Below are 16,403 nucleotides of genomic sequence, written 5' to 3'. Positions count from 1 at the left end.
TCTAGAACCATTCACGAGGTACACACTACCACCGGTGCACTAGAGCGAAGCAATTAGTGAGTCCACTCCTTCTTTTCATAGGGCACCAAGCTTTGCCATATGCGTCGTAGCCCTCCTAAACCATCGGGAACACAGCTCACCTTGCTATACCAGGTTCGGTTTCGAGTTTCAGACTGGAAAGGCCCTGCGGGCCTTCGCCCAGTAACCCAACAACCTTGTCACATTTTGTACTTGCGTAGATTCATATTCTGCACCGTGTCAACGATTCCATCTGCACCCTTCAAATGTTAGCGTTTCCCATCATTTGAATTTCAACATTCGTTTCCTCATAAAGTCCAAGACATTTCATAGTGCAGCACATAGATAGCAGCATCTAGACTGCATTGGTACCTTCTTGCTTTTACTAATACCGTTACCGCCTTTGCCTGCATTCTAATGATTATTTATATTTTCATTTCTGCTTGGCATTCTTCATTAGATCTACGTTTATCTTTTTCCATATTTTATGGTGGCTTAATTTTCGTTTATATTCTGTTTTGGTACGATAAACGATAAACGATTTTCATTGGCTAACTACGCTACTGATGTAACTCAGGCACCACATATAGTAAGTACCTCGTCAGCGGTAGCTCTAGACACCAGCTTACATAACGCCGCTTTGTAGGGTAATCGGCCAATTTAACATCGTTTATCGTTTATTGCAATGAAGTACGTCGCACTCCTTAGTGGAGGGAAAGACAGCTGTTACAACTTGTCCCACTGCAACGCCAATGGTCACCAACTTATAGCTGCAGCGACACTCTCCCCGCAATCAGGAAAAGGTCTGACTTTATTTTTCTTTCACGAAAGCGCCTCATCTCCATAGATGAGATCGACTCGTATATGTACCAGACAGTAGGCCAAGACGCGATCAAATTTGTAGCTCGCGCTCTCGAAGTTCCGCTCTATCGACACGTCATACAAGGTGATGCTATCGAGCAAAATGCAGAGTATGGTTCGCGTAGTGCTGGTGGAGCTGGCGTGCTAGGAGATGAAACGGAGGATCTCTATACTTTATTAAAGCGTGTCAAGGTCAGATCTAACTCTTGCCAACTTATCTCACCCTAGTCTCATAGTAAACCAGGTTCACCACCCGGATGTGCAAGGTGTCTCAGTCGGCGCTATTCTCTCAAATTACCAACGCGTTCGCGTCGAACATGTGTGCGTATTGGCCACGTATAATTCAGTTTGTAATGTTCACGCTCAACAGGTGTCGTCGTCTTTCCCTTACACCCTTAGCCTACCTCTGGCAGCGCGATCAAGCCGAATTGCTGTCCGAGATGATTGCAGCCGGGCTTAAAAGCGTGCTCATAAAAGTAGCAGGCATCGGTCTGACAGTGAAACACCTAGGAAAAACATTAAACGAAATGCAGGACACCCTCACGCGATTGGTGCGTCCATTGCTTCTACACAAACAAATTGATTCATTTTCTCGTAGAACAACCTTTATGGTTTGCATATCTGTGGTGAAGGCGGAGAATATGAAACTCTTACTCTTGACAGCCCGTCGTTCAAACATCGTATTGTGCTGGATGGAACAGAAATCGTGATGCATACGGACAATGATTTTGCGCCTGTTGCATATTTGCGTATCAAACAAGCTTCGCTTCATCCCAAGGAGTCATCTACAGATGGCAAGGTCGAAGTTCTGCCACTCTTGGATGATAGATTCGGTGAATTGAAGAACGTGGTCGAAACTTCAGTCCTGGAGCAATACGAAAAGGGTTCTAGCGGGACATATGAACCGACCAACAAACTGCACCACATCCCAGACCATCCATCAACACATGCTATCGGATCATGGCTTGCGGTCGGAAACATCCACTCAAACTTTTCTCTACACTCAGAAATACCCCAGGAGGAACAAGTTCGCGACTGCTTCATTCAACTACAAGGTATCAATCTACCATTCACATCATTTTCATATCCAGTCCCAATCGGCCTACAGGAATTCTTCAATCGCACGATCTACACATAGAAGATGTAGCTAATATCACACTCTTACTGCCTTCCCTTGCTCCCAAGATATTCGCAGCTGCAAACAAGGCATACGCCGAGTTCTTCGGTGTCTCGCCTCCTTCGAGAGCTTGTGTGGGTGTAGATCTTCCCGAGGGGGTGGGTGTGATTCTTGAGTGCGTCGCGCGCAAGGATAACACAAGGAGAGCGCTCCATGTACAGAGTTTGAGCTACTGGGCACCTGCTAATATTGGTCCTTATTCACAAGCTGTCACCGTGTGTCCAGCCTTTTGCGACGAGAGACCTTTCTAATATCTGGATCAGGTGGAGCCGTATGTTTTCGTATCCGGCCAGATCGGTCTACTTCCTGCGTCTTTAACGCTCCCTTCTCCATCTTCGTTGGCACTTGAAACTGCGTTGGTGTTCCAGCACACGGATCGCGTCATTCGCGCCGCCAACACTGCAGGGGGTCATGTGCTGCTTTCGCTTTATTGGCTTGTTGACTATGCTGATACTATACACACTCGACGGGCTTGTGAAACGTTTTGCGAGGTGAGCCAAGAGATTAAAAACTTGCAATCAAGATTGATATTAATATTAATTTTGTAGGAAACCCCAACATTGTTCTTGGTAGTCGCGTCCCTCCCGCGCGGTGCACGCGTCGAGAAACAAGTATTGGTGCATACAGGCAAATTCACGATCCTAGACGAAGACGAAGACACGTTCATACAAGTATCTCGCACTCCGGAGTTTGTGTCTGGTAGGTGCATGCGTATTTGCATCGTCCTAATGTACTCACGTATTTCCAGGGGATATCCATGCCGAACGCACCCAGATATTGCGCACTGCAGAGTTCCTATCTGGTGTGTAGGACAAGTAGGAATTGGCCTCCTGTGCTCACGCATTTTCAGGGGATGTTGATCCCGAGTGCGGCACAAAAGTGTCGAGCGAAGTGATCCTCAGTTCGACCAGGCCGCCCATATTGAACTGGCAAGTTTCTCGATTTGACGTGTCGGGGACCTCGCCGCAGTGCGTGGTTATCTGCGCTCGTGGACATCCATCGCGGGAGGATGCAATAGAACTTGAAAAAATACCGTTGCTCAGTGCATTTTGGGCAACAGCACTCTCAGCAAGATTGTTCTACAGAGTAGAAGCTCATTTTTCACCTAGTTGTACGTTGGATCTCAGACTCCGAGATGTTTGTGCTGATAATCGGTTTTCGAACAGGGTCGTCAGTCTCGCGCGTCCTGTTCGGAGACAATATGCCTGCAACCACTTTCATCCCCTGCCGATATATTGGCACTTGGGGGAGTGATGAACAATGGGATTGGGCGGTGGCCTTTGTAGGCGTCTCATGATTGCGCACCAACACAAGCCATCTTTTCAATGATACCATGCCCTACTCAATAACGATTTTTCTATTTCGTAAACATTCATCGCGTGTTCTTACGTCAGGAATTTATTATTTGGAAATCACCGCTCCAACGCTCTAAACAGTATACTGATCTGTCACGGTGCGACCTGTACGTGCAATCAATTTTATTCCCCTTGGACGTTGAGATCTGATAATCTGGATTTGCAAATTGGTGCAGCTGTCTGAGCTAGGACCACGCCTTATCCCTTAGCCTTCGAGAATATAACGCTGAACTGGACTCCGATACAGCAACCACTATGACTTCAATTGCTTTCCAGGATCGTGTCCATGTGTCGACCAGCAGTAGTGCGTAGCATGGGAGATGCTCGATATGATTTACACTTGCCGGGCATTAGCCTGAAGAGTGCAAGAGAATTCGTTTGTATTGTTTCGTCGTGGTATTCAAATTTTTGTCATTGGGTCGTTGGGTGTACTAAGGAGAAGCAGATTGTCTTATTGCATCAGCTCCCCTTACCGACACCGCTAGCACATCACCTTCCTGACGCGAGTGTGACTGCTTTTAGTCCTGGACATGATATGCGGAAGACGTTCGACGTGGCTGAAGAGGAAATGGACTGGTGCTTCCGACTTCTCAAGCACCTTTCAGAGATGCACTTGAGCATCTTATACTAAATCTTATTACTTGTTGTCATTGTCGTAGTGGAAATCACTCACTCGTCAGCATGCCTCAGATATTAGCTCCCCTCGCTTCCTCGATGACTCTACTCCCGGCAGATGCCACTCCCAATCATCATCCAACACACGACTCAAGTCTTTAACGTTCAGGCATGCTGTATCGATAATGGCGCATGCTACTGGTATGTGGTGTTCCGTGGAAAGTCGCTTGGTAGTCATTCATCTGTTAATAGCTAGCTAGGATGAGGCCGAGATTGACTGGTATAAACATTTGAAATTTGTCTTTTTGTAACGCACTTGTCCCTGGCACGTGAGACGCACGCGGGTCGTTGTGGACTTGGCAGGCCCCTATTATTTGCTTTTACGACAATGACTTCCAAGTCCAATGTCAGCGTGACCGTCCCTTGCAACTCTCCGGCACCTCCCTCGTACGATGCAATTTCTACCTCAACGGTATTGGAAGATTCCATCTGGTTCAAGCTATGTCGCTGGGTATTTCCCCGAGCCTCTTTACAATCCAAGGAAAAATGCCTATCATGTATCCGTGCAATTGTCTCCTCTCCCGATTACAGTCCTTCCTTTGTCGCTCAAACTGTCAGCGCCTGTGTTGCCACTCTTCCAGCAGCAGAGTTTTCCAAACTCCTGCAACAACCCAATATCGAGGATCACACGGCGCTGTATTGGGCGATCGTGAACAACCGCCGAGAAGCCCTGTGGGCGTTTATGGACTTCATTCCTGATCCATCGCCTGCTTGCTATTCTGATTTGTATCTTGCGTTCATGATGGTTGGCGACAACACATTGTTCACGCAGCTGGGATTGAACGAAATGTTTAAGCGTGAGTGCATGGTACTCCATGCCCCTAGAGAGGATTAGTTGATCATGCACTATCAGCCAAGTATAAGTCCTTAAGACAGTTTTTGGGTTGTCCTCCAGATGAGGTTCAGATACAAGAGCTGAGCAGTGGTCGCTTCGTTGCTTCTTTCTGTGTCAGGATGTTCCAGAAACGCCTTCGTACTGCAAATGCAATTGCGGTAGAATATCTTGCCAGGGGTATGTGGTCGATATTACTTATCTTTCAAGTACTGATAGGAACGTCCTATTCACTGCATGCAGGCCGTATATGGACGTTGTGGGTTTATTTGGGCAGTGGTCAAAAGTGGGTTGCTACTTGTCAACTTGAAGAGCCCAGCTTGCCAGTAGAAGGAAGCAATCAACTTCGGATAGAGGCCCACAGAAAGTCGCCTGACTGTGCAACCCCGAAACCTCTAATCATTACCTCAGAATTTTCAATGACATCGGCACCTAGGTAGGTTTATTGTTCCAGCTGTCAACTCAAGGCACTCATTTTTCTTATGTGACTAACCATCGCCCCCTTGTTCACTTGCTGTCCATTCTGTAGATTCAGTCGCATCCCTCGTCCGTTAATACGTCATCGCTTGGGTGATTGGCCTATGGACGAGTAAGTTCTCTTCCTCAGTTTGATCTGTATTGTGGGCTGGACTGGACCTGACCGTGTTGCTTTAGTGATCCTGTATATGTAGACTGCGAAGGCACTTTACATATGTCGCTGACGATCACAGTGAAATAGCGCTTCCTGGGATAGATACATGCAGGCCACAAACAAACACATCATGTACATGTACTAAGATGTCAGATTGCTATCAAATGACTTTCTAAATGTCAAAGAGGCACTATTTGATTCACTGTCTACCTGGGGCACATGCAGTGCTTTATTCAATTGGGGGGGAATCCAGATAGGCCACCATGTCCATTGGATGGACTGATTTTTCGACTTCATCACAGACATGCAAGCCAGTGCGTGATCAAGGGTGTCCTGCATCTTGTACAATTTTTCTAGTTGTCAGACCAATGCCTGCTACTTTGATAAGCAAGTCGATGATATATATTTTCCACTTGACCGCTCAAGAGCACTGTCACAGCTGATCAAAAACAACTTTTTCTGTATCATCGTCGTAACCGCATTCACGATCAGGGCAGAACCAATTCCTCGCGTTGACATGCGCCGGCTTACAGTGGCAGAGCCTCTTCAGAAAGTTAACATGATAAGTTATGTGATTCTACTTCCCTCCTTTCCCATCCCCGCTAGGAGAGTCCTCGGCAGGCCCAGAAATCACTGATAGAATAACGCAGTCAGTATATGCTTCGCAACAAAGGAAAGGTAGAAGCAGACGAGCGAGTTGAGACTTATAAAAGTGACTTCATGTCGCATCACAAAAGAAACCGAAAACTCACGCAATGCCCCGAGAACAACAACCATATATATCCAATACTTCTGCACGAAACTTTTCTCAGGGACGGGTGCTACTGGCTCGCCTTCAGGCGTAAGCGGAGGTGGGATCCGCAACTCAGGTCTACAGACACGGATGTGTAAGTCAGACAAGTTCAAGAACGTGAGAGAATGCATACAGAGGCGCCATCCGTGGTGACTTGAGTACCACACTCGCATTATGTGCCGGGTAGCTCCCCATGTTCGTCACAGGGCATATTCCATCTTGAGGTACAGGCGAAACGGAATAGTCGATCGCAAATGGTTCTCCCGTCGCAGAGAAATGGATAACTACATTTGCGGATGTGGAGGAAGGGAGTAGACACTATATGAAGTCTATTAATCCTTCACTCACAAATCGGAATAAAATATGGCTGACTGCTTTGATACTCGATACTGGCCCCTCCGATTCTGGACGCTCAATTGCGACGTGGTACATTGCACCCTGCATATTAGGATCGACTGCCTCTGAGAACTCTGTAAGGTCATCTCGTAATGACTCTGCCAGTGACAATGAGGCAGCTGAGCCAGTGGGTGAAATGGATTTGAAGGATGGGACGGTGACAGTTCCGAGCTCAGCCCATGGTGTCACAGGAAGGTCAGGGTGCACAACACGGTGTATTAGATGTAACTCGGTGGATTCATGGGTTTGAGAGGTAACCAGCTGGCAGAACAGGGATGACGTTACTAGGAGCGCGAAGGATATTGGAGTATACATGTTCAACGAGACTAGTCAGTGCACATGTGAAAGACTTAATATTAGCACTGTGGTAGGACCCCGATATAACCTGGAGTGCCCAGGGGTCTCTCACTTGACTCGATATGATCATTTGCCAGTGATAGTTTCTTCAAGTCTGAAACCAGTGTGATCTAGAAAGCAATCCTGAAGTCCAGCTACACACTGCTGGCTTCGTATACTCTATTAACCGATCATGCCCACCATCTCAGTAGACAAAGCCGAACTTTTCGAACGGCTCGGACATCACTATAGTACGTCCTCGTCCAACTGTGTTTTCTATACGTCTGATCACATCGCAGCCACGGAGGAATTCGATAGTTTGTGCTTTGACTATGGACTGGAATTAGACGAAGACGTACGCCATTCTTTATTTTTTCTACCGCAGGAATAATTACTGAACCAATAAAAAGACCACAGCGGAGGTAGAAGCTGCGATCAAGAAAGGACTTCCCGCAGAACGTCCCTGTGCGTCTCGATTTCTAATTAACTAATTACACTCGTGCTTATACCTTGCTCTAGCAATTAAAAATCGAAGTACCCGCAAACAGGTGTGCTGCCAGTCAGCGCAACCGCAATGCACATCTGACTAGCACGCAGATACGATCTGGTCTGTCTAGAAGGTATCTCCCGCGCCTTACGCGCTTTTCTAGGAAAACAAGATCCGCCGCAGTATACACTCGCATATCCCCCAGGCGGTGAGAAAGATCTCATCACCGTGACTGTCTCCCAAGAGGTACGCTTACCCCTCGCATTGTCCGCATTAACAAACATTACCACTCCCAGACCCAACGCATCCGTCCTTTCTTCGCATGTGCAGTGCTTCGCAACATCAAATTTACGCCCATGAGTTACGCGTCCTTCATTGACCTCCAAGACAAACTACACCAAAACATCGGGCGCAGGCGAAGCCTCGTTGCCATCGGAACACATGACCTCGACACCCTCACCCCTCCGTTTCGATACGAAGCTCGTACACCCACTAACATCGCTTTCGCGCCTCTCGGCAGGGAAACAGCGCACACCGCTGCAGAGCTCATGCAGATTTACGAGTCGGACAAACACCTCTCCCGGTACTTGCACATCATCCGAGATTCTGATGTCTACCCAATCATTTATGATGCAAAAGACCACGTGTTGAGTATGCCCCCCATCATCAATTCGGAGCACAGTAAGATCACGCTGGAGACTAAGAATGTGTTCATTGATACAACTGCCACGGATGATACGAAGTTGCAGATCGTGATTAATATGGTGGCGAGTATGTTTTCGGAGTATTGTGCCGAGCCTTTCACGTGCGTCGTTTTGGGCCTGTCGTTTCATTCGGGGAGCTGAAGATCTGTTATTAGGATCGAGCCTTGCAAGATCGTCTTTCCTGACGGTTCGACGCGCATATCTCCTGATATCACACCACGTACAGTGACTGCACGTGCCTCGTATATCAACTCCTGCACCTCTCTTTCCCTAACGCCCTCCACAATTCAGTCCCTTTTAACGCGCATGACCCTCTCACCCACCCTCTCATCCGATGACCCCGACGCTCTAATTGTCTCACTTCCATGCACGCGTCCGGACATCTTCCACGAGGTCGACATAATGGAAGACGCAGCAGTCGCGTACGGGTTCAACAACCTCCCAGATATCTTCCCCCAGACCAGCACAGTCGCACAGCCTTTACCGATCAGCAAGCTCGCGGATGTCATCCGGAGGGAATGGGCGATGGCAGGATGGGTTGAAGCGTTACCTTTCATTCTCGTATGTCTCTTCCCTCCCTTGCCCTTCCTCCACCTTAGCGCACTTAAAACACACTGAACAAAATCCAATAGTGCTCACACTGAAGAAAACTTTTCTTTCATGAACCGCCCCGACCCCGGTTCCCTAGCAGTAAAAATTGCCAATCCAAAAACCCTCGAATTCCAAGTAGTCCGCACATCCCTCTTGCCAGGGCTCCTTAAAACCATTCGCGAGAACCGCTCACACGCACTCCCAGTCCGTGTTTTCGAGCTCAGCGATGTTGTGTTCAAAGATACATCCCGGGAGAGACAAGCACGAAATGAGAGACATGCGGGTGCGGTGTGGTGTTCGAGGAGTGCGGGGTTTGAGGTCGTGCATGGGTTGTTGGATAGGGCTATGAAGATGTTGGAAGTTCCGAGGGTTGGGAGGGGTGATGGGAAGGATGTGGGATATTACATCAAGGAGGGGATATGGTATGTTTGGCTCTTTTTTGCGTGACGTAGTACTAATGTGTTTTAGATCCTGCGTACTTCCCTGGACGCGCAGCGACTATTTATTACCGCCCGCCACCCTCAAAGACCTCAAAAACAGGTGAGCTTGCTGATGAGCTCAAGAATACGCTTCACATCAATCAAGACCGAGACATCGTGATCGGCACGCTGGGCGTGTTGCACCCCACCGTACTCGAAAAGTTCGAGATCACATACCCTTGCTCAGCCCTAGAATTCAACATGGAAGTGTTCCTGAAGCGGTCATAGTTGACGACTGGAAATAAATTGCGCAGAAGGATATAGGATGTACTTGGAATGAAATCTAATCTCGAGAGACGAAAAGCGCCAAGAAACAGATTTGCAATAAATACGACTGTATGAACGATTGTGACCATTATCGTTTTAATCCTAGAAAAATAGATAACACGTCTGTCGATGAAAAGCATAATACACGGTACATCCGCTCCTTGAAGTCTGAAGCTCGAACGACTTTACAAGAGGCCTGCAGCGCGCAAGTCTTCGCACAGCCTGCGCTCGCGCTCAATTGCTCGCCTGATCCGACGTGCATGGTCTGGATCGGTTGGAACGATCGATTGCATTTCCAACGTTGTATCTCTGCCAACCATATCATCACCAATATGGGAAGGCACCCGTTCCAATCCGTCTGCACCCGAAGATCCTGTTCGTGAAGGAACGCGGAACATTCCGAGACGCTCAAAGAGTGATTGCCTCCTTGTCTCATCGTCTGCGGTTGGCTGTGACGCGGTAGAATTGGAAGAAGAGGAGATGATGCCGCGTTCCCAGCGCTTGACGCGCCAGAAACCGAAAACGCTTGTGAGAAGGAGGAACCAGCCGGCTGTCATGAGGAAGAAGGAAAGCCATTCACTGGCTGCTGCGTTTGTGAGGAATCCATTGTTCCCATCTTCTCCTTCTCCGGAGTTGGACCAGGAAGATATGTGGTCGGTAGAAGCTAGTGTGGTGTTGTTAAGACGGTCGAGGTTGGCGTCCAACCACTCATTGGCGTCTTGGGCGCTTGCGAATGTGGGCCAGGCATCGGCTGGGTCAGAGCCCATAGGTGTACCATTTGTGTCGTCTAATCGCGCGCGGAGGCCAAAGCCCCATTGGATTAAAGTGACTCCGAGACCTGCCCTGCTGCCATAGCGAGCGGCGTGGGTTGTGTGCATGACCCATGTGAGAACGAAGCCGACGAATTGAAAGGTGGTGCTGATAAGGGCGTTCCAGAGGAAGGAGAAAAGGGTGCCTGTGGGAAGGCCATCTACGACGACACAGCCTTGGGAGAGAGTGAGGGATGCATGAACGGAAGAGGGAAGGAAGATTGAATGAGTGTGGTAAGGAGGAGCAGCGTCAGCTTGAGCTGCTGCGTAAGTTGGGGGAGCTGTGTTCGAAGATTCTTCTGGAACGAGGTATACGTTGTCTCCTGCGAAAGTGTCAATACGTTCTTTGATAAATGATTGATTGATGGTTACCTTCCTGAACACGTACGCCTTGCGATGGTTTGGCAGCTACGTTGCTGAATACACCGTCATTTCTGGTACCTCCTCCAATGGGAGTGCGAGAGCTAGCTTCAGAAGTGAAACCCCATCTGTTGACATAATGGGATGGTAGGATAGTAGTTGCGGTTCGCTTCCACCATGGCCCTGTTGGGGGCGGGGGCAAAGAGTCTAGTGTAAAGACAGGTATTATGCCATTGGAATTTCCGAATTCATTTGGTACAGCATGAGAAGATGGTTGCGGGGGAGAACCAGGAGGAGGTTGGTCGTAGTCGCAAATTGGAGACTCGAAATTATAAGATGAAGAATTCGAAGGATTTGGATAAGTCAGAGGACTCGATTCATCTAGGTCATAACCGCCGTCGTCCTCGTCGTCTTGATCGTCGAAAGCAGCTTCTAGTTCTGTTGAATCTGGGTCCGTACGTGGATTAGGGAGTGGAGCATAACGATTAGACATGGTATGAGACGAAGGAGGATTACATCAATAATAAATAAATAAAAACAACCAACACCATCAGCTAAACCCTTAGCTAAGCACCTATAAAGAAACTACTTTGACCGTAAACCGGACCGTTAGGCGGTGAGCACCCTGGTGAACCAGCTCCACTGGCGTTTCTAACCATCCTAGTAACCCGCTCGCAGCTCTCCATCCTAGCTTGCATCATCCTTTCAAACATCTCTAAGATCTCCACTCCAGGCTCCCTTCCACTAGATCCAAGTACAGGTTGTCCTCCAGTCTGGTTGCTGTGAGCAAACGCCGGTAACATTGGTGGTGGTGCACGCTGTTTCACGATTCCACCTCTAGGCATTCCTCTCGTCGTTGCAATTCCCTCTAGCTTTAATCCAAACGCCTTCTTTCTCTTCACCCACTTGCTTGTTTCAGATGTTTCTTCAGTAGAGTCTGGCTCCTCCTTCTCCATCTCTCCTTCTTCATCTACCGTTGCTACTGTGCTAACGTCTCGTTCTTGTAGTGTCATCTCTAGTTGTGCACGTGTGCGATACACCCACATCCGTTCCTGATGATAGAACGCGACTAAATTCTCGAGAAGCGTAATTGTCGATTCGACAGGATGTAATTCAACCCGTGGTGGTGAGGAGGGCGGTGTGGGTAGTAGTGTATTCATAGCCATAGTCGCTTGTTGTTGGGCGTAAGACTGCTGCTCGACGTACCCTGACGAGAGCATCGTGTAGAATAGTCTAGATGTTGTACTCGAGAATCCAAGATGATAAGACACGAGACTAGGGGCGGTAAGGGAAAAAAGTCGAAAGTGCCCTAGTTATAAACTCGCATGATTTGGGCTGGCCCCTCGGCCTAGACTATTCTTTATTCGGCCCGCAACCAATCACAATTCGGCACCATGCACCCCAATTTACTGCGGGGTTACATGCGGGGTTACAATATTATATAATGTCATGTTAACTTCATCGGGTTAGATCGACATGGCTTGTGACAACCAACGGTCGTAGTAAAGGTCTACCCTCAGCTTTCTTACTTGAGCTTCCAGCCCATCTCCATAAACTTCTTTTAGCATCGCCTCGGTGATGCACCCATATGAATTACCCATGCACTAATATCACACGACACACCTTGTGATTTCCAGCGCTCAGGTCATGCCCCTTCCTCTACCTCCATCATCATGGCCCCCATCATCCGACCAGCCACAAAAGCTGACCTGTCTGCCCTCTCCAACATTTGCTTGCTCACCGCAAATGCGGGCACATCATCCGAGCACTTGCATTCCCATCCTGCCCTCCCAGGCCTTATCTACGCTCTTCCCTACCTCAGCCTTGAATCAACGTGGGGCTTTGTCCTTGACAACGACGGAGAAGTCGTAGGGTACACTCTCGGCGCCTTCGACACCCGCAAATTCGAGGAGAGTGCAGAAGCGGGCTGGTGGCCCTCGCTCAGAACCCGTTATGCACCCCTGCTGCAAGACTCTGACGCAGCCCTCACGCCTGCAGATAAAGTTTATATCAACACCATAATCACCTTCCCAAGAGCAAGCGATGCAATGATGGCGTTCGCACCTGCCCATCTGCACATCGACATTCTGCCAAGCCATCAACGGCAGGGATGGGGGCGGAAGTTGATCGCACGCGCGATGGAGAATTTAAAAGAAAATGATGTAAAGAGCGTTTGGTTGGGCATGGATCCAAAGAATACAGAGGCGGCTGCGTTTTATTCCCGATTGGGTTTCAGGAAGTTTGAGGGCGCAGAGGAGGGCATTATGGGTATCACAGTGCATGAGTGGGAGGAGCATGCTGTTTAAAGTTCAACTGCGAATACATGACGGTTCTTGATGACGCTGATACTGGGCCTCTAGTGAACATTTCAATTATGGAGCCAAATATCCGAGATGTGGTAAGCTAGATGCTATCCACTCAAAGGCGGCGCTGATTGCGTCCCGACAGTGATTGATCTAAGAAACGAGCCTCAACATCATGTGCTCACTGGTGAAAATCTGTGACCTATCCATCCAATCGCAAGTCATGGACTTGATCGTGACGAATCCCCGTGCTTTGTGTAGTTATTTGAGGGACGTAAGTGTATCTCCTGCATACTCATTTGACGAGAGCACCTTTGGCCTACAGGTCACCTTGGCGACTTATGCACGAAATCACTGCCCACATTCAACTCCTCGTATGGTCCGTACTTCTGTTCAATATTGCGATCGGCTCAATTTAGAATTTGGCTGGACACTGTTTCGCTCTTGGTGACTATTGGTCTAAATTGAAATGACCCAGATACTACTTTCCTTCGCATGTTCCAGTTCGAGCCTATATCTGTCTACCTTTCTCGCCTACCACCCCACCGAACCATACGCCTTCATCGGCATCCTCCTCAGTGACGCTATCAGCTTTTTCGCAGTGCTTGCCTCGAAAGCTGGACTTTCGTTGTTATCCAGCAAGTCATGTCACATAGTAACCCATATCTCAATGGAGACTCAGGCCGTCACCCACCACTGTCCTCTACAAATACTCTCCAGCGACGCCAAGTACAAAGGCAATCGCTAAATTCTTCTTTCGAACAACAGCAGCGACAAGCGCGACCCTCTATCAGCACTAGTCACATTTCACGTATTCCTAGGCCTCCTTCATTCAACCCGAGTCCGCGGTTTGTTGAGCATATTTTTCCTGAGTCCCAAATTCCCGAACCCCAAACCCCTGAATCTATAAGACCTCCGACCAGGGGGCCTCGTGCGTCAGTACCAGACTTCACAGATCCCTTCTCAGCTCAGGCCCATCTCCGAGCGTCACGAAGCAGGCGACCGACGCTCCCAGGTTACGCGTCGGAGGCTCCAGTTGCTCCTGACCAAAGGTTTCGTGGTCGTGCTCACAATGATTCAGAGTCTACGCTATACGAAGGCGAGGACTCCAGATACTCAATGTCGTCCTATCAGCACCCCTATGATATCCCTCCACCGCGAAATGTGTACATGTGGAACGACGATGAGCGGCATGTTGACTTTCGGAATAGTGAGGGGACCTTAACAGATATCGAGGCGCAGACGTCGGACGGCAGGGATAAGTATAAGGAGTATGACGATGTCAGGCTAGATGATGACGACAAGGACGAAGACGATGACAATGACAATGATCATTGCGACGCCAACGACACAGATGGAAGAAGACGTGGCCTGTTCTCTAACCTCATCGACCTGTATGGAGTCGATGCCGAGGGCGAGAACGTCCCTTTCCAACGCCGTCGTTTTGCTCAGCTTCACGATGAATACGACGAAGAAATGGGCGGTGCGCCCATGCGAAGATCGAATACGGATAATTCCCAGTACTCGCAGCTGCTGGACCCGGATGACCCTACTATTACTGGTGTGAGGAAGAAGTGTCTTGATGACTATGACGACGAGAAGCGGACGGCACTGAGGCAGATGGACTATCGCAGGCGTAGAAAGGAGAAACAAAAGATCAAGATCGAGTTTAACGTTACTTGTAAGTCTTCCTTTCTGTCCGCGCAACTGGAGCTCATTGCAGTGTTCCAGCCATCATCCATCGCCACAACTTCCTACTCAAGCTTGCAAAAGCGTTGATGACGTTCGGTGCGCCTTCTCACCGTATCGAATCCCAACTTCTTGCAGCAGCGCGCATCCTCGAAGTCGACGCCGAGTTCATCCATCTACCGAGCGTCATAATCTGTTCCTTCGGCGACAACGACACGATGACTTCGGAAACCCACTTCATCAAGTCCGGTGGAGGTCTTTCATTGGGCAGCCTACACAAGGTCCACATCATCTATCGCGCTGTGGTGCACGACGAAATCAGTGCGCGGAAGGCGACGGAGCAACTTGACGAGCTGTTGTTGGCGAAACCGCTGTACCCGTGGTGGTTCAGGTGTATTTTGAGTTTCTGGTTATCTGTCTTAATCTGTCCGCTGGCGTTTGGAGGTTCGTTTATCGATATGTGGATCGCAGGCTGTGGCGCTTTTGTGTTGTGTTTCCTGCAACTCAGGGTTGCTGCGAAGAGCGCTATGTATGCGAACGTCTTTGAGTAAGATCTCTCGATGTTCGCATTTTTATCGTGATATTCATGGTCTGCTAGGATTACAACAGCGATGTTGGTGTCCTTCACGGCACGAGGGCTCAGTAGTATCAGAAGCGAGATCTTCTGTTATACGGCTGTCTCGTCCTCTGCAATCATCGGTATTCTTCCAGGTTATTTGATCCGTAAGTACTTCTTCTAGAGTCATTTCTCTCGCTGACCTATTTCCAGTGAGTAGTTCCTTGGAGCTGGCCTCTAAAAACATCGTTTGCGGTAGCGTTAAAATGGTATACGCCCTCATCTATACGCTCTTCTTGGGTTTCGGTCTGCAGATTGGGTCAGATCTATACCTCCTGTTCGATCCAACCGCACGACACCACCTCACCACACTTGCCGCCGACATCTCCACGAGCGCCACCATCGTCGGCACGTTCGCAGCGGACAACTCCACAAGTGGCAACTCATCGCTCTCCTCAGGGTTAGGACCCGTCTACGGTACTTTCACCTTCACGAACAACACGAACGTGATGCAGACAGACATCATCGATGGATGTTACCGCCCAAAACACTTTGGCTGGTACCTCCAGCCCTTCCCCTTCTGGACGCAGTTCGTCATCGTCCCATTGTTCAGTATCCTATCATCCCTCGCGAATCTGCAACCGTGGCGGAGTAGACAACTTCCAGTGATGGTGGTCATCTCGTGCGCGAGTTACGCGAGCAACAAAGTCGCTAATCACTATATCTTCAATCGGAGCGATATCGTGAGCGCTATCGGGGCTTTCACTGTGGGATTGCTAGGGAATGTTTATTCGAGGAAGATGGGCGGGACGGCGTTTACGAGTATGGTTACGGGTGTGCTATTCCTTGTACCAGTGGGTGCTATCTCTTGCTGTGTTTCTTGGGGTTCGCTGATGACGAACGTTTTGTAGTCGGGTCTGTCGCAGGCGGGAGGCATCACAGCAGATGGAAGCGGTGTGGATATTGGAAGTGCGATGATAGCCGTCACGATCGGTATCACGGTTGGGCTGTTCATGTCCCAAGCGCTCGTGTACATGTTCGGCTCGAGGAAGAATGCTGCTGTATTTTCATTCTAAGCTTTTAC

The 16,403-nt window shown here is 48.9% G+C and overlaps 8 protein-coding genes across 8 annotated transcripts; 5 read left to right on the top strand and 3 right to left on the bottom strand.

Annotated features, from left to right (window-relative positions):
- Positions 1 to 703: 703 nt before the first annotated feature.
- Positions 704 to 3,353, top strand: F5147DRAFT_649433 (meiotically up-regulated 71 protein; the record flags this gene model as incomplete). Its single annotated transcript, XM_041433341.1, has 12 exons — positions 704 to 821; positions 866 to 1,071; positions 1,124 to 1,200; positions 1,250 to 1,430; positions 1,478 to 1,934; positions 1,988 to 2,271; positions 2,320 to 2,547; positions 2,605 to 2,755; positions 2,805 to 2,858; positions 2,907 to 3,024; positions 3,100 to 3,167; positions 3,223 to 3,353. The coding sequence occupies 12 exons, from the start codon at positions 704 to 706 to the stop codon at positions 3,351 to 3,353; spliced, it is 2,073 nt and encodes a 690-aa protein (XP_041297439.1).
- Positions 3,354 to 4,413: 1,060 nt separating this feature from the next.
- Positions 4,414 to 5,511, top strand: F5147DRAFT_818249 (uncharacterized protein; the record flags this gene model as incomplete). The annotated part of the gene is made up of 4 exons (XM_041443603.1): positions 4,414 to 4,883; positions 4,940 to 5,098; positions 5,162 to 5,354; positions 5,448 to 5,511. Coding segments are annotated over 4 exons (886 nt in total), but the record flags the coding sequence as incomplete, so codon positions are not given.
- Positions 5,512 to 5,921: 410 nt separating this feature from the next.
- F5147DRAFT_675827 (uncharacterized protein) lies at positions 5,922 to 7,079 on the bottom strand. Its single transcript, XM_041435956.1, has 4 exons — positions 6,715 to 7,079; positions 6,476 to 6,660; positions 6,302 to 6,420; positions 5,922 to 6,182 (listed from the first exon to the last, which is right to left on the bottom strand). The coding sequence occupies exons 1-4, from the start codon at positions 7,051 to 7,053 to the stop codon at positions 6,127 to 6,129; spliced, it is 699 nt and encodes a 232-aa protein (XP_041297437.1). The 5' UTR covers positions 7,054 to 7,079; the 3' UTR covers positions 5,922 to 6,126.
- A 188-nt stretch (positions 7,080 to 7,267) lies between these two features.
- F5147DRAFT_743535 (uncharacterized protein) lies at positions 7,268 to 9,563 on the top strand (the record flags this gene model as incomplete). Its single annotated transcript, XM_041439610.1, has 9 exons — positions 7,268 to 7,325; positions 7,374 to 7,429; positions 7,594 to 7,622; positions 7,672 to 7,807; positions 7,858 to 8,366; positions 8,421 to 8,810; positions 8,898 to 9,235; positions 9,325 to 9,396; positions 9,442 to 9,563. 9 exons carry the CDS (start codon positions 7,268 to 7,270, stop codon positions 9,561 to 9,563), a joined length of 1,710 nt encoding a protein of 569 aa, XP_041297436.1.
- Positions 9,564 to 9,787: 224 nt separating this feature from the next.
- F5147DRAFT_569097 (uncharacterized protein) lies at positions 9,788 to 11,264 on the bottom strand (the record flags this gene model as incomplete). The annotated part of the gene is made up of 2 exons (XM_041430937.1): positions 9,788 to 10,734; positions 10,784 to 11,264. The coding sequence occupies 2 exons, from the start codon at positions 11,262 to 11,264 to the stop codon at positions 9,788 to 9,790; spliced, it is 1,428 nt and encodes a 475-aa protein (XP_041297435.1).
- Positions 11,265 to 11,268: 4 nt separating this feature from the next.
- On the bottom strand, positions 11,269 to 12,092 carry F5147DRAFT_675816 (uncharacterized protein). Its single transcript, XM_041435955.1, has one exon. The coding sequence runs from the start codon at positions 11,989 to 11,991 to the stop codon at positions 11,338 to 11,340; it is 654 nt and encodes a 217-aa protein (XP_041297434.1). The 5' UTR covers positions 11,992 to 12,092; the 3' UTR covers positions 11,269 to 11,337.
- Positions 12,093 to 12,273: 181 nt separating this feature from the next.
- Positions 12,274 to 13,127, top strand: F5147DRAFT_675813 (acyl-CoA N-acyltransferase). The gene has a single exon (XM_041435954.1). It carries the CDS (start codon positions 12,445 to 12,447, stop codon positions 13,075 to 13,077), a length of 633 nt encoding a protein of 210 aa, XP_041297433.1. The 5' UTR covers positions 12,274 to 12,444; the 3' UTR covers positions 13,078 to 13,127.
- Positions 13,128 to 14,565: 1,438 nt separating this feature from the next.
- Positions 14,566 to 16,395, top strand: F5147DRAFT_568948 (DUF1212-domain-containing protein; the record flags this gene model as incomplete). Its single annotated transcript, XM_041430926.1, has 5 exons — positions 14,566 to 14,755; positions 14,806 to 15,310; positions 15,362 to 15,486; positions 15,533 to 16,173; positions 16,231 to 16,395. The coding sequence occupies 5 exons, from the start codon at positions 14,566 to 14,568 to the stop codon at positions 16,393 to 16,395; spliced, it is 1,626 nt and encodes a 541-aa protein (XP_041297432.1).
- Positions 16,396 to 16,403: the final 8 nt, after the last annotated feature.

Source organism: Suillus discolor (genome assembly GCF_016758755.1).
Source record: "Suillus discolor strain FC423 chromosome Unknown F5147scaffold_7, whole genome shotgun sequence".
NCBI classification, from domain to species: domain Eukaryota; kingdom Fungi; phylum Basidiomycota; class Agaricomycetes; order Boletales; family Suillaceae; genus Suillus; species Suillus discolor.
This window is presented reverse-complemented; position numbering and strand designations above follow the sequence as displayed.

Bases quoted from the DNA above. Each gene is read 5' to 3' on its own strand.
- F5147DRAFT_675816 (XM_041435955.1), bottom strand. From the start codon at position 11,991: ATGCTCTCGTCAGGGTACGTCGAGCAGCAGTCTTACGCCCAACAACAA.
- F5147DRAFT_675813 (XM_041435954.1), top strand. From the start codon at position 12,445: ATGGCCCCCATCATCCGACCAGCCACAAAAGCTGACCTGTCTGCCCTC.
- F5147DRAFT_675827 (XM_041435956.1), bottom strand. From the start codon at position 7,053: ATGTATACTCCAATATCCTTCGCGCTCCTAGTAACGTCATCCCTGTTC. The intron at 6,661-6,714 runs GTCAGCCATATT...GACTTCATATAG, and splicing joins CAGTATCGAGTATCAAAGCA to TGTCTACTCCCTTCCTCCAC. The intron at 6,421-6,475 runs GTATGCATTCTC...CCGTGTCTGTAG, and splicing joins TCACCACGGATGGCGCCTCT to ACCTGAGTTGCGGATCCCAC.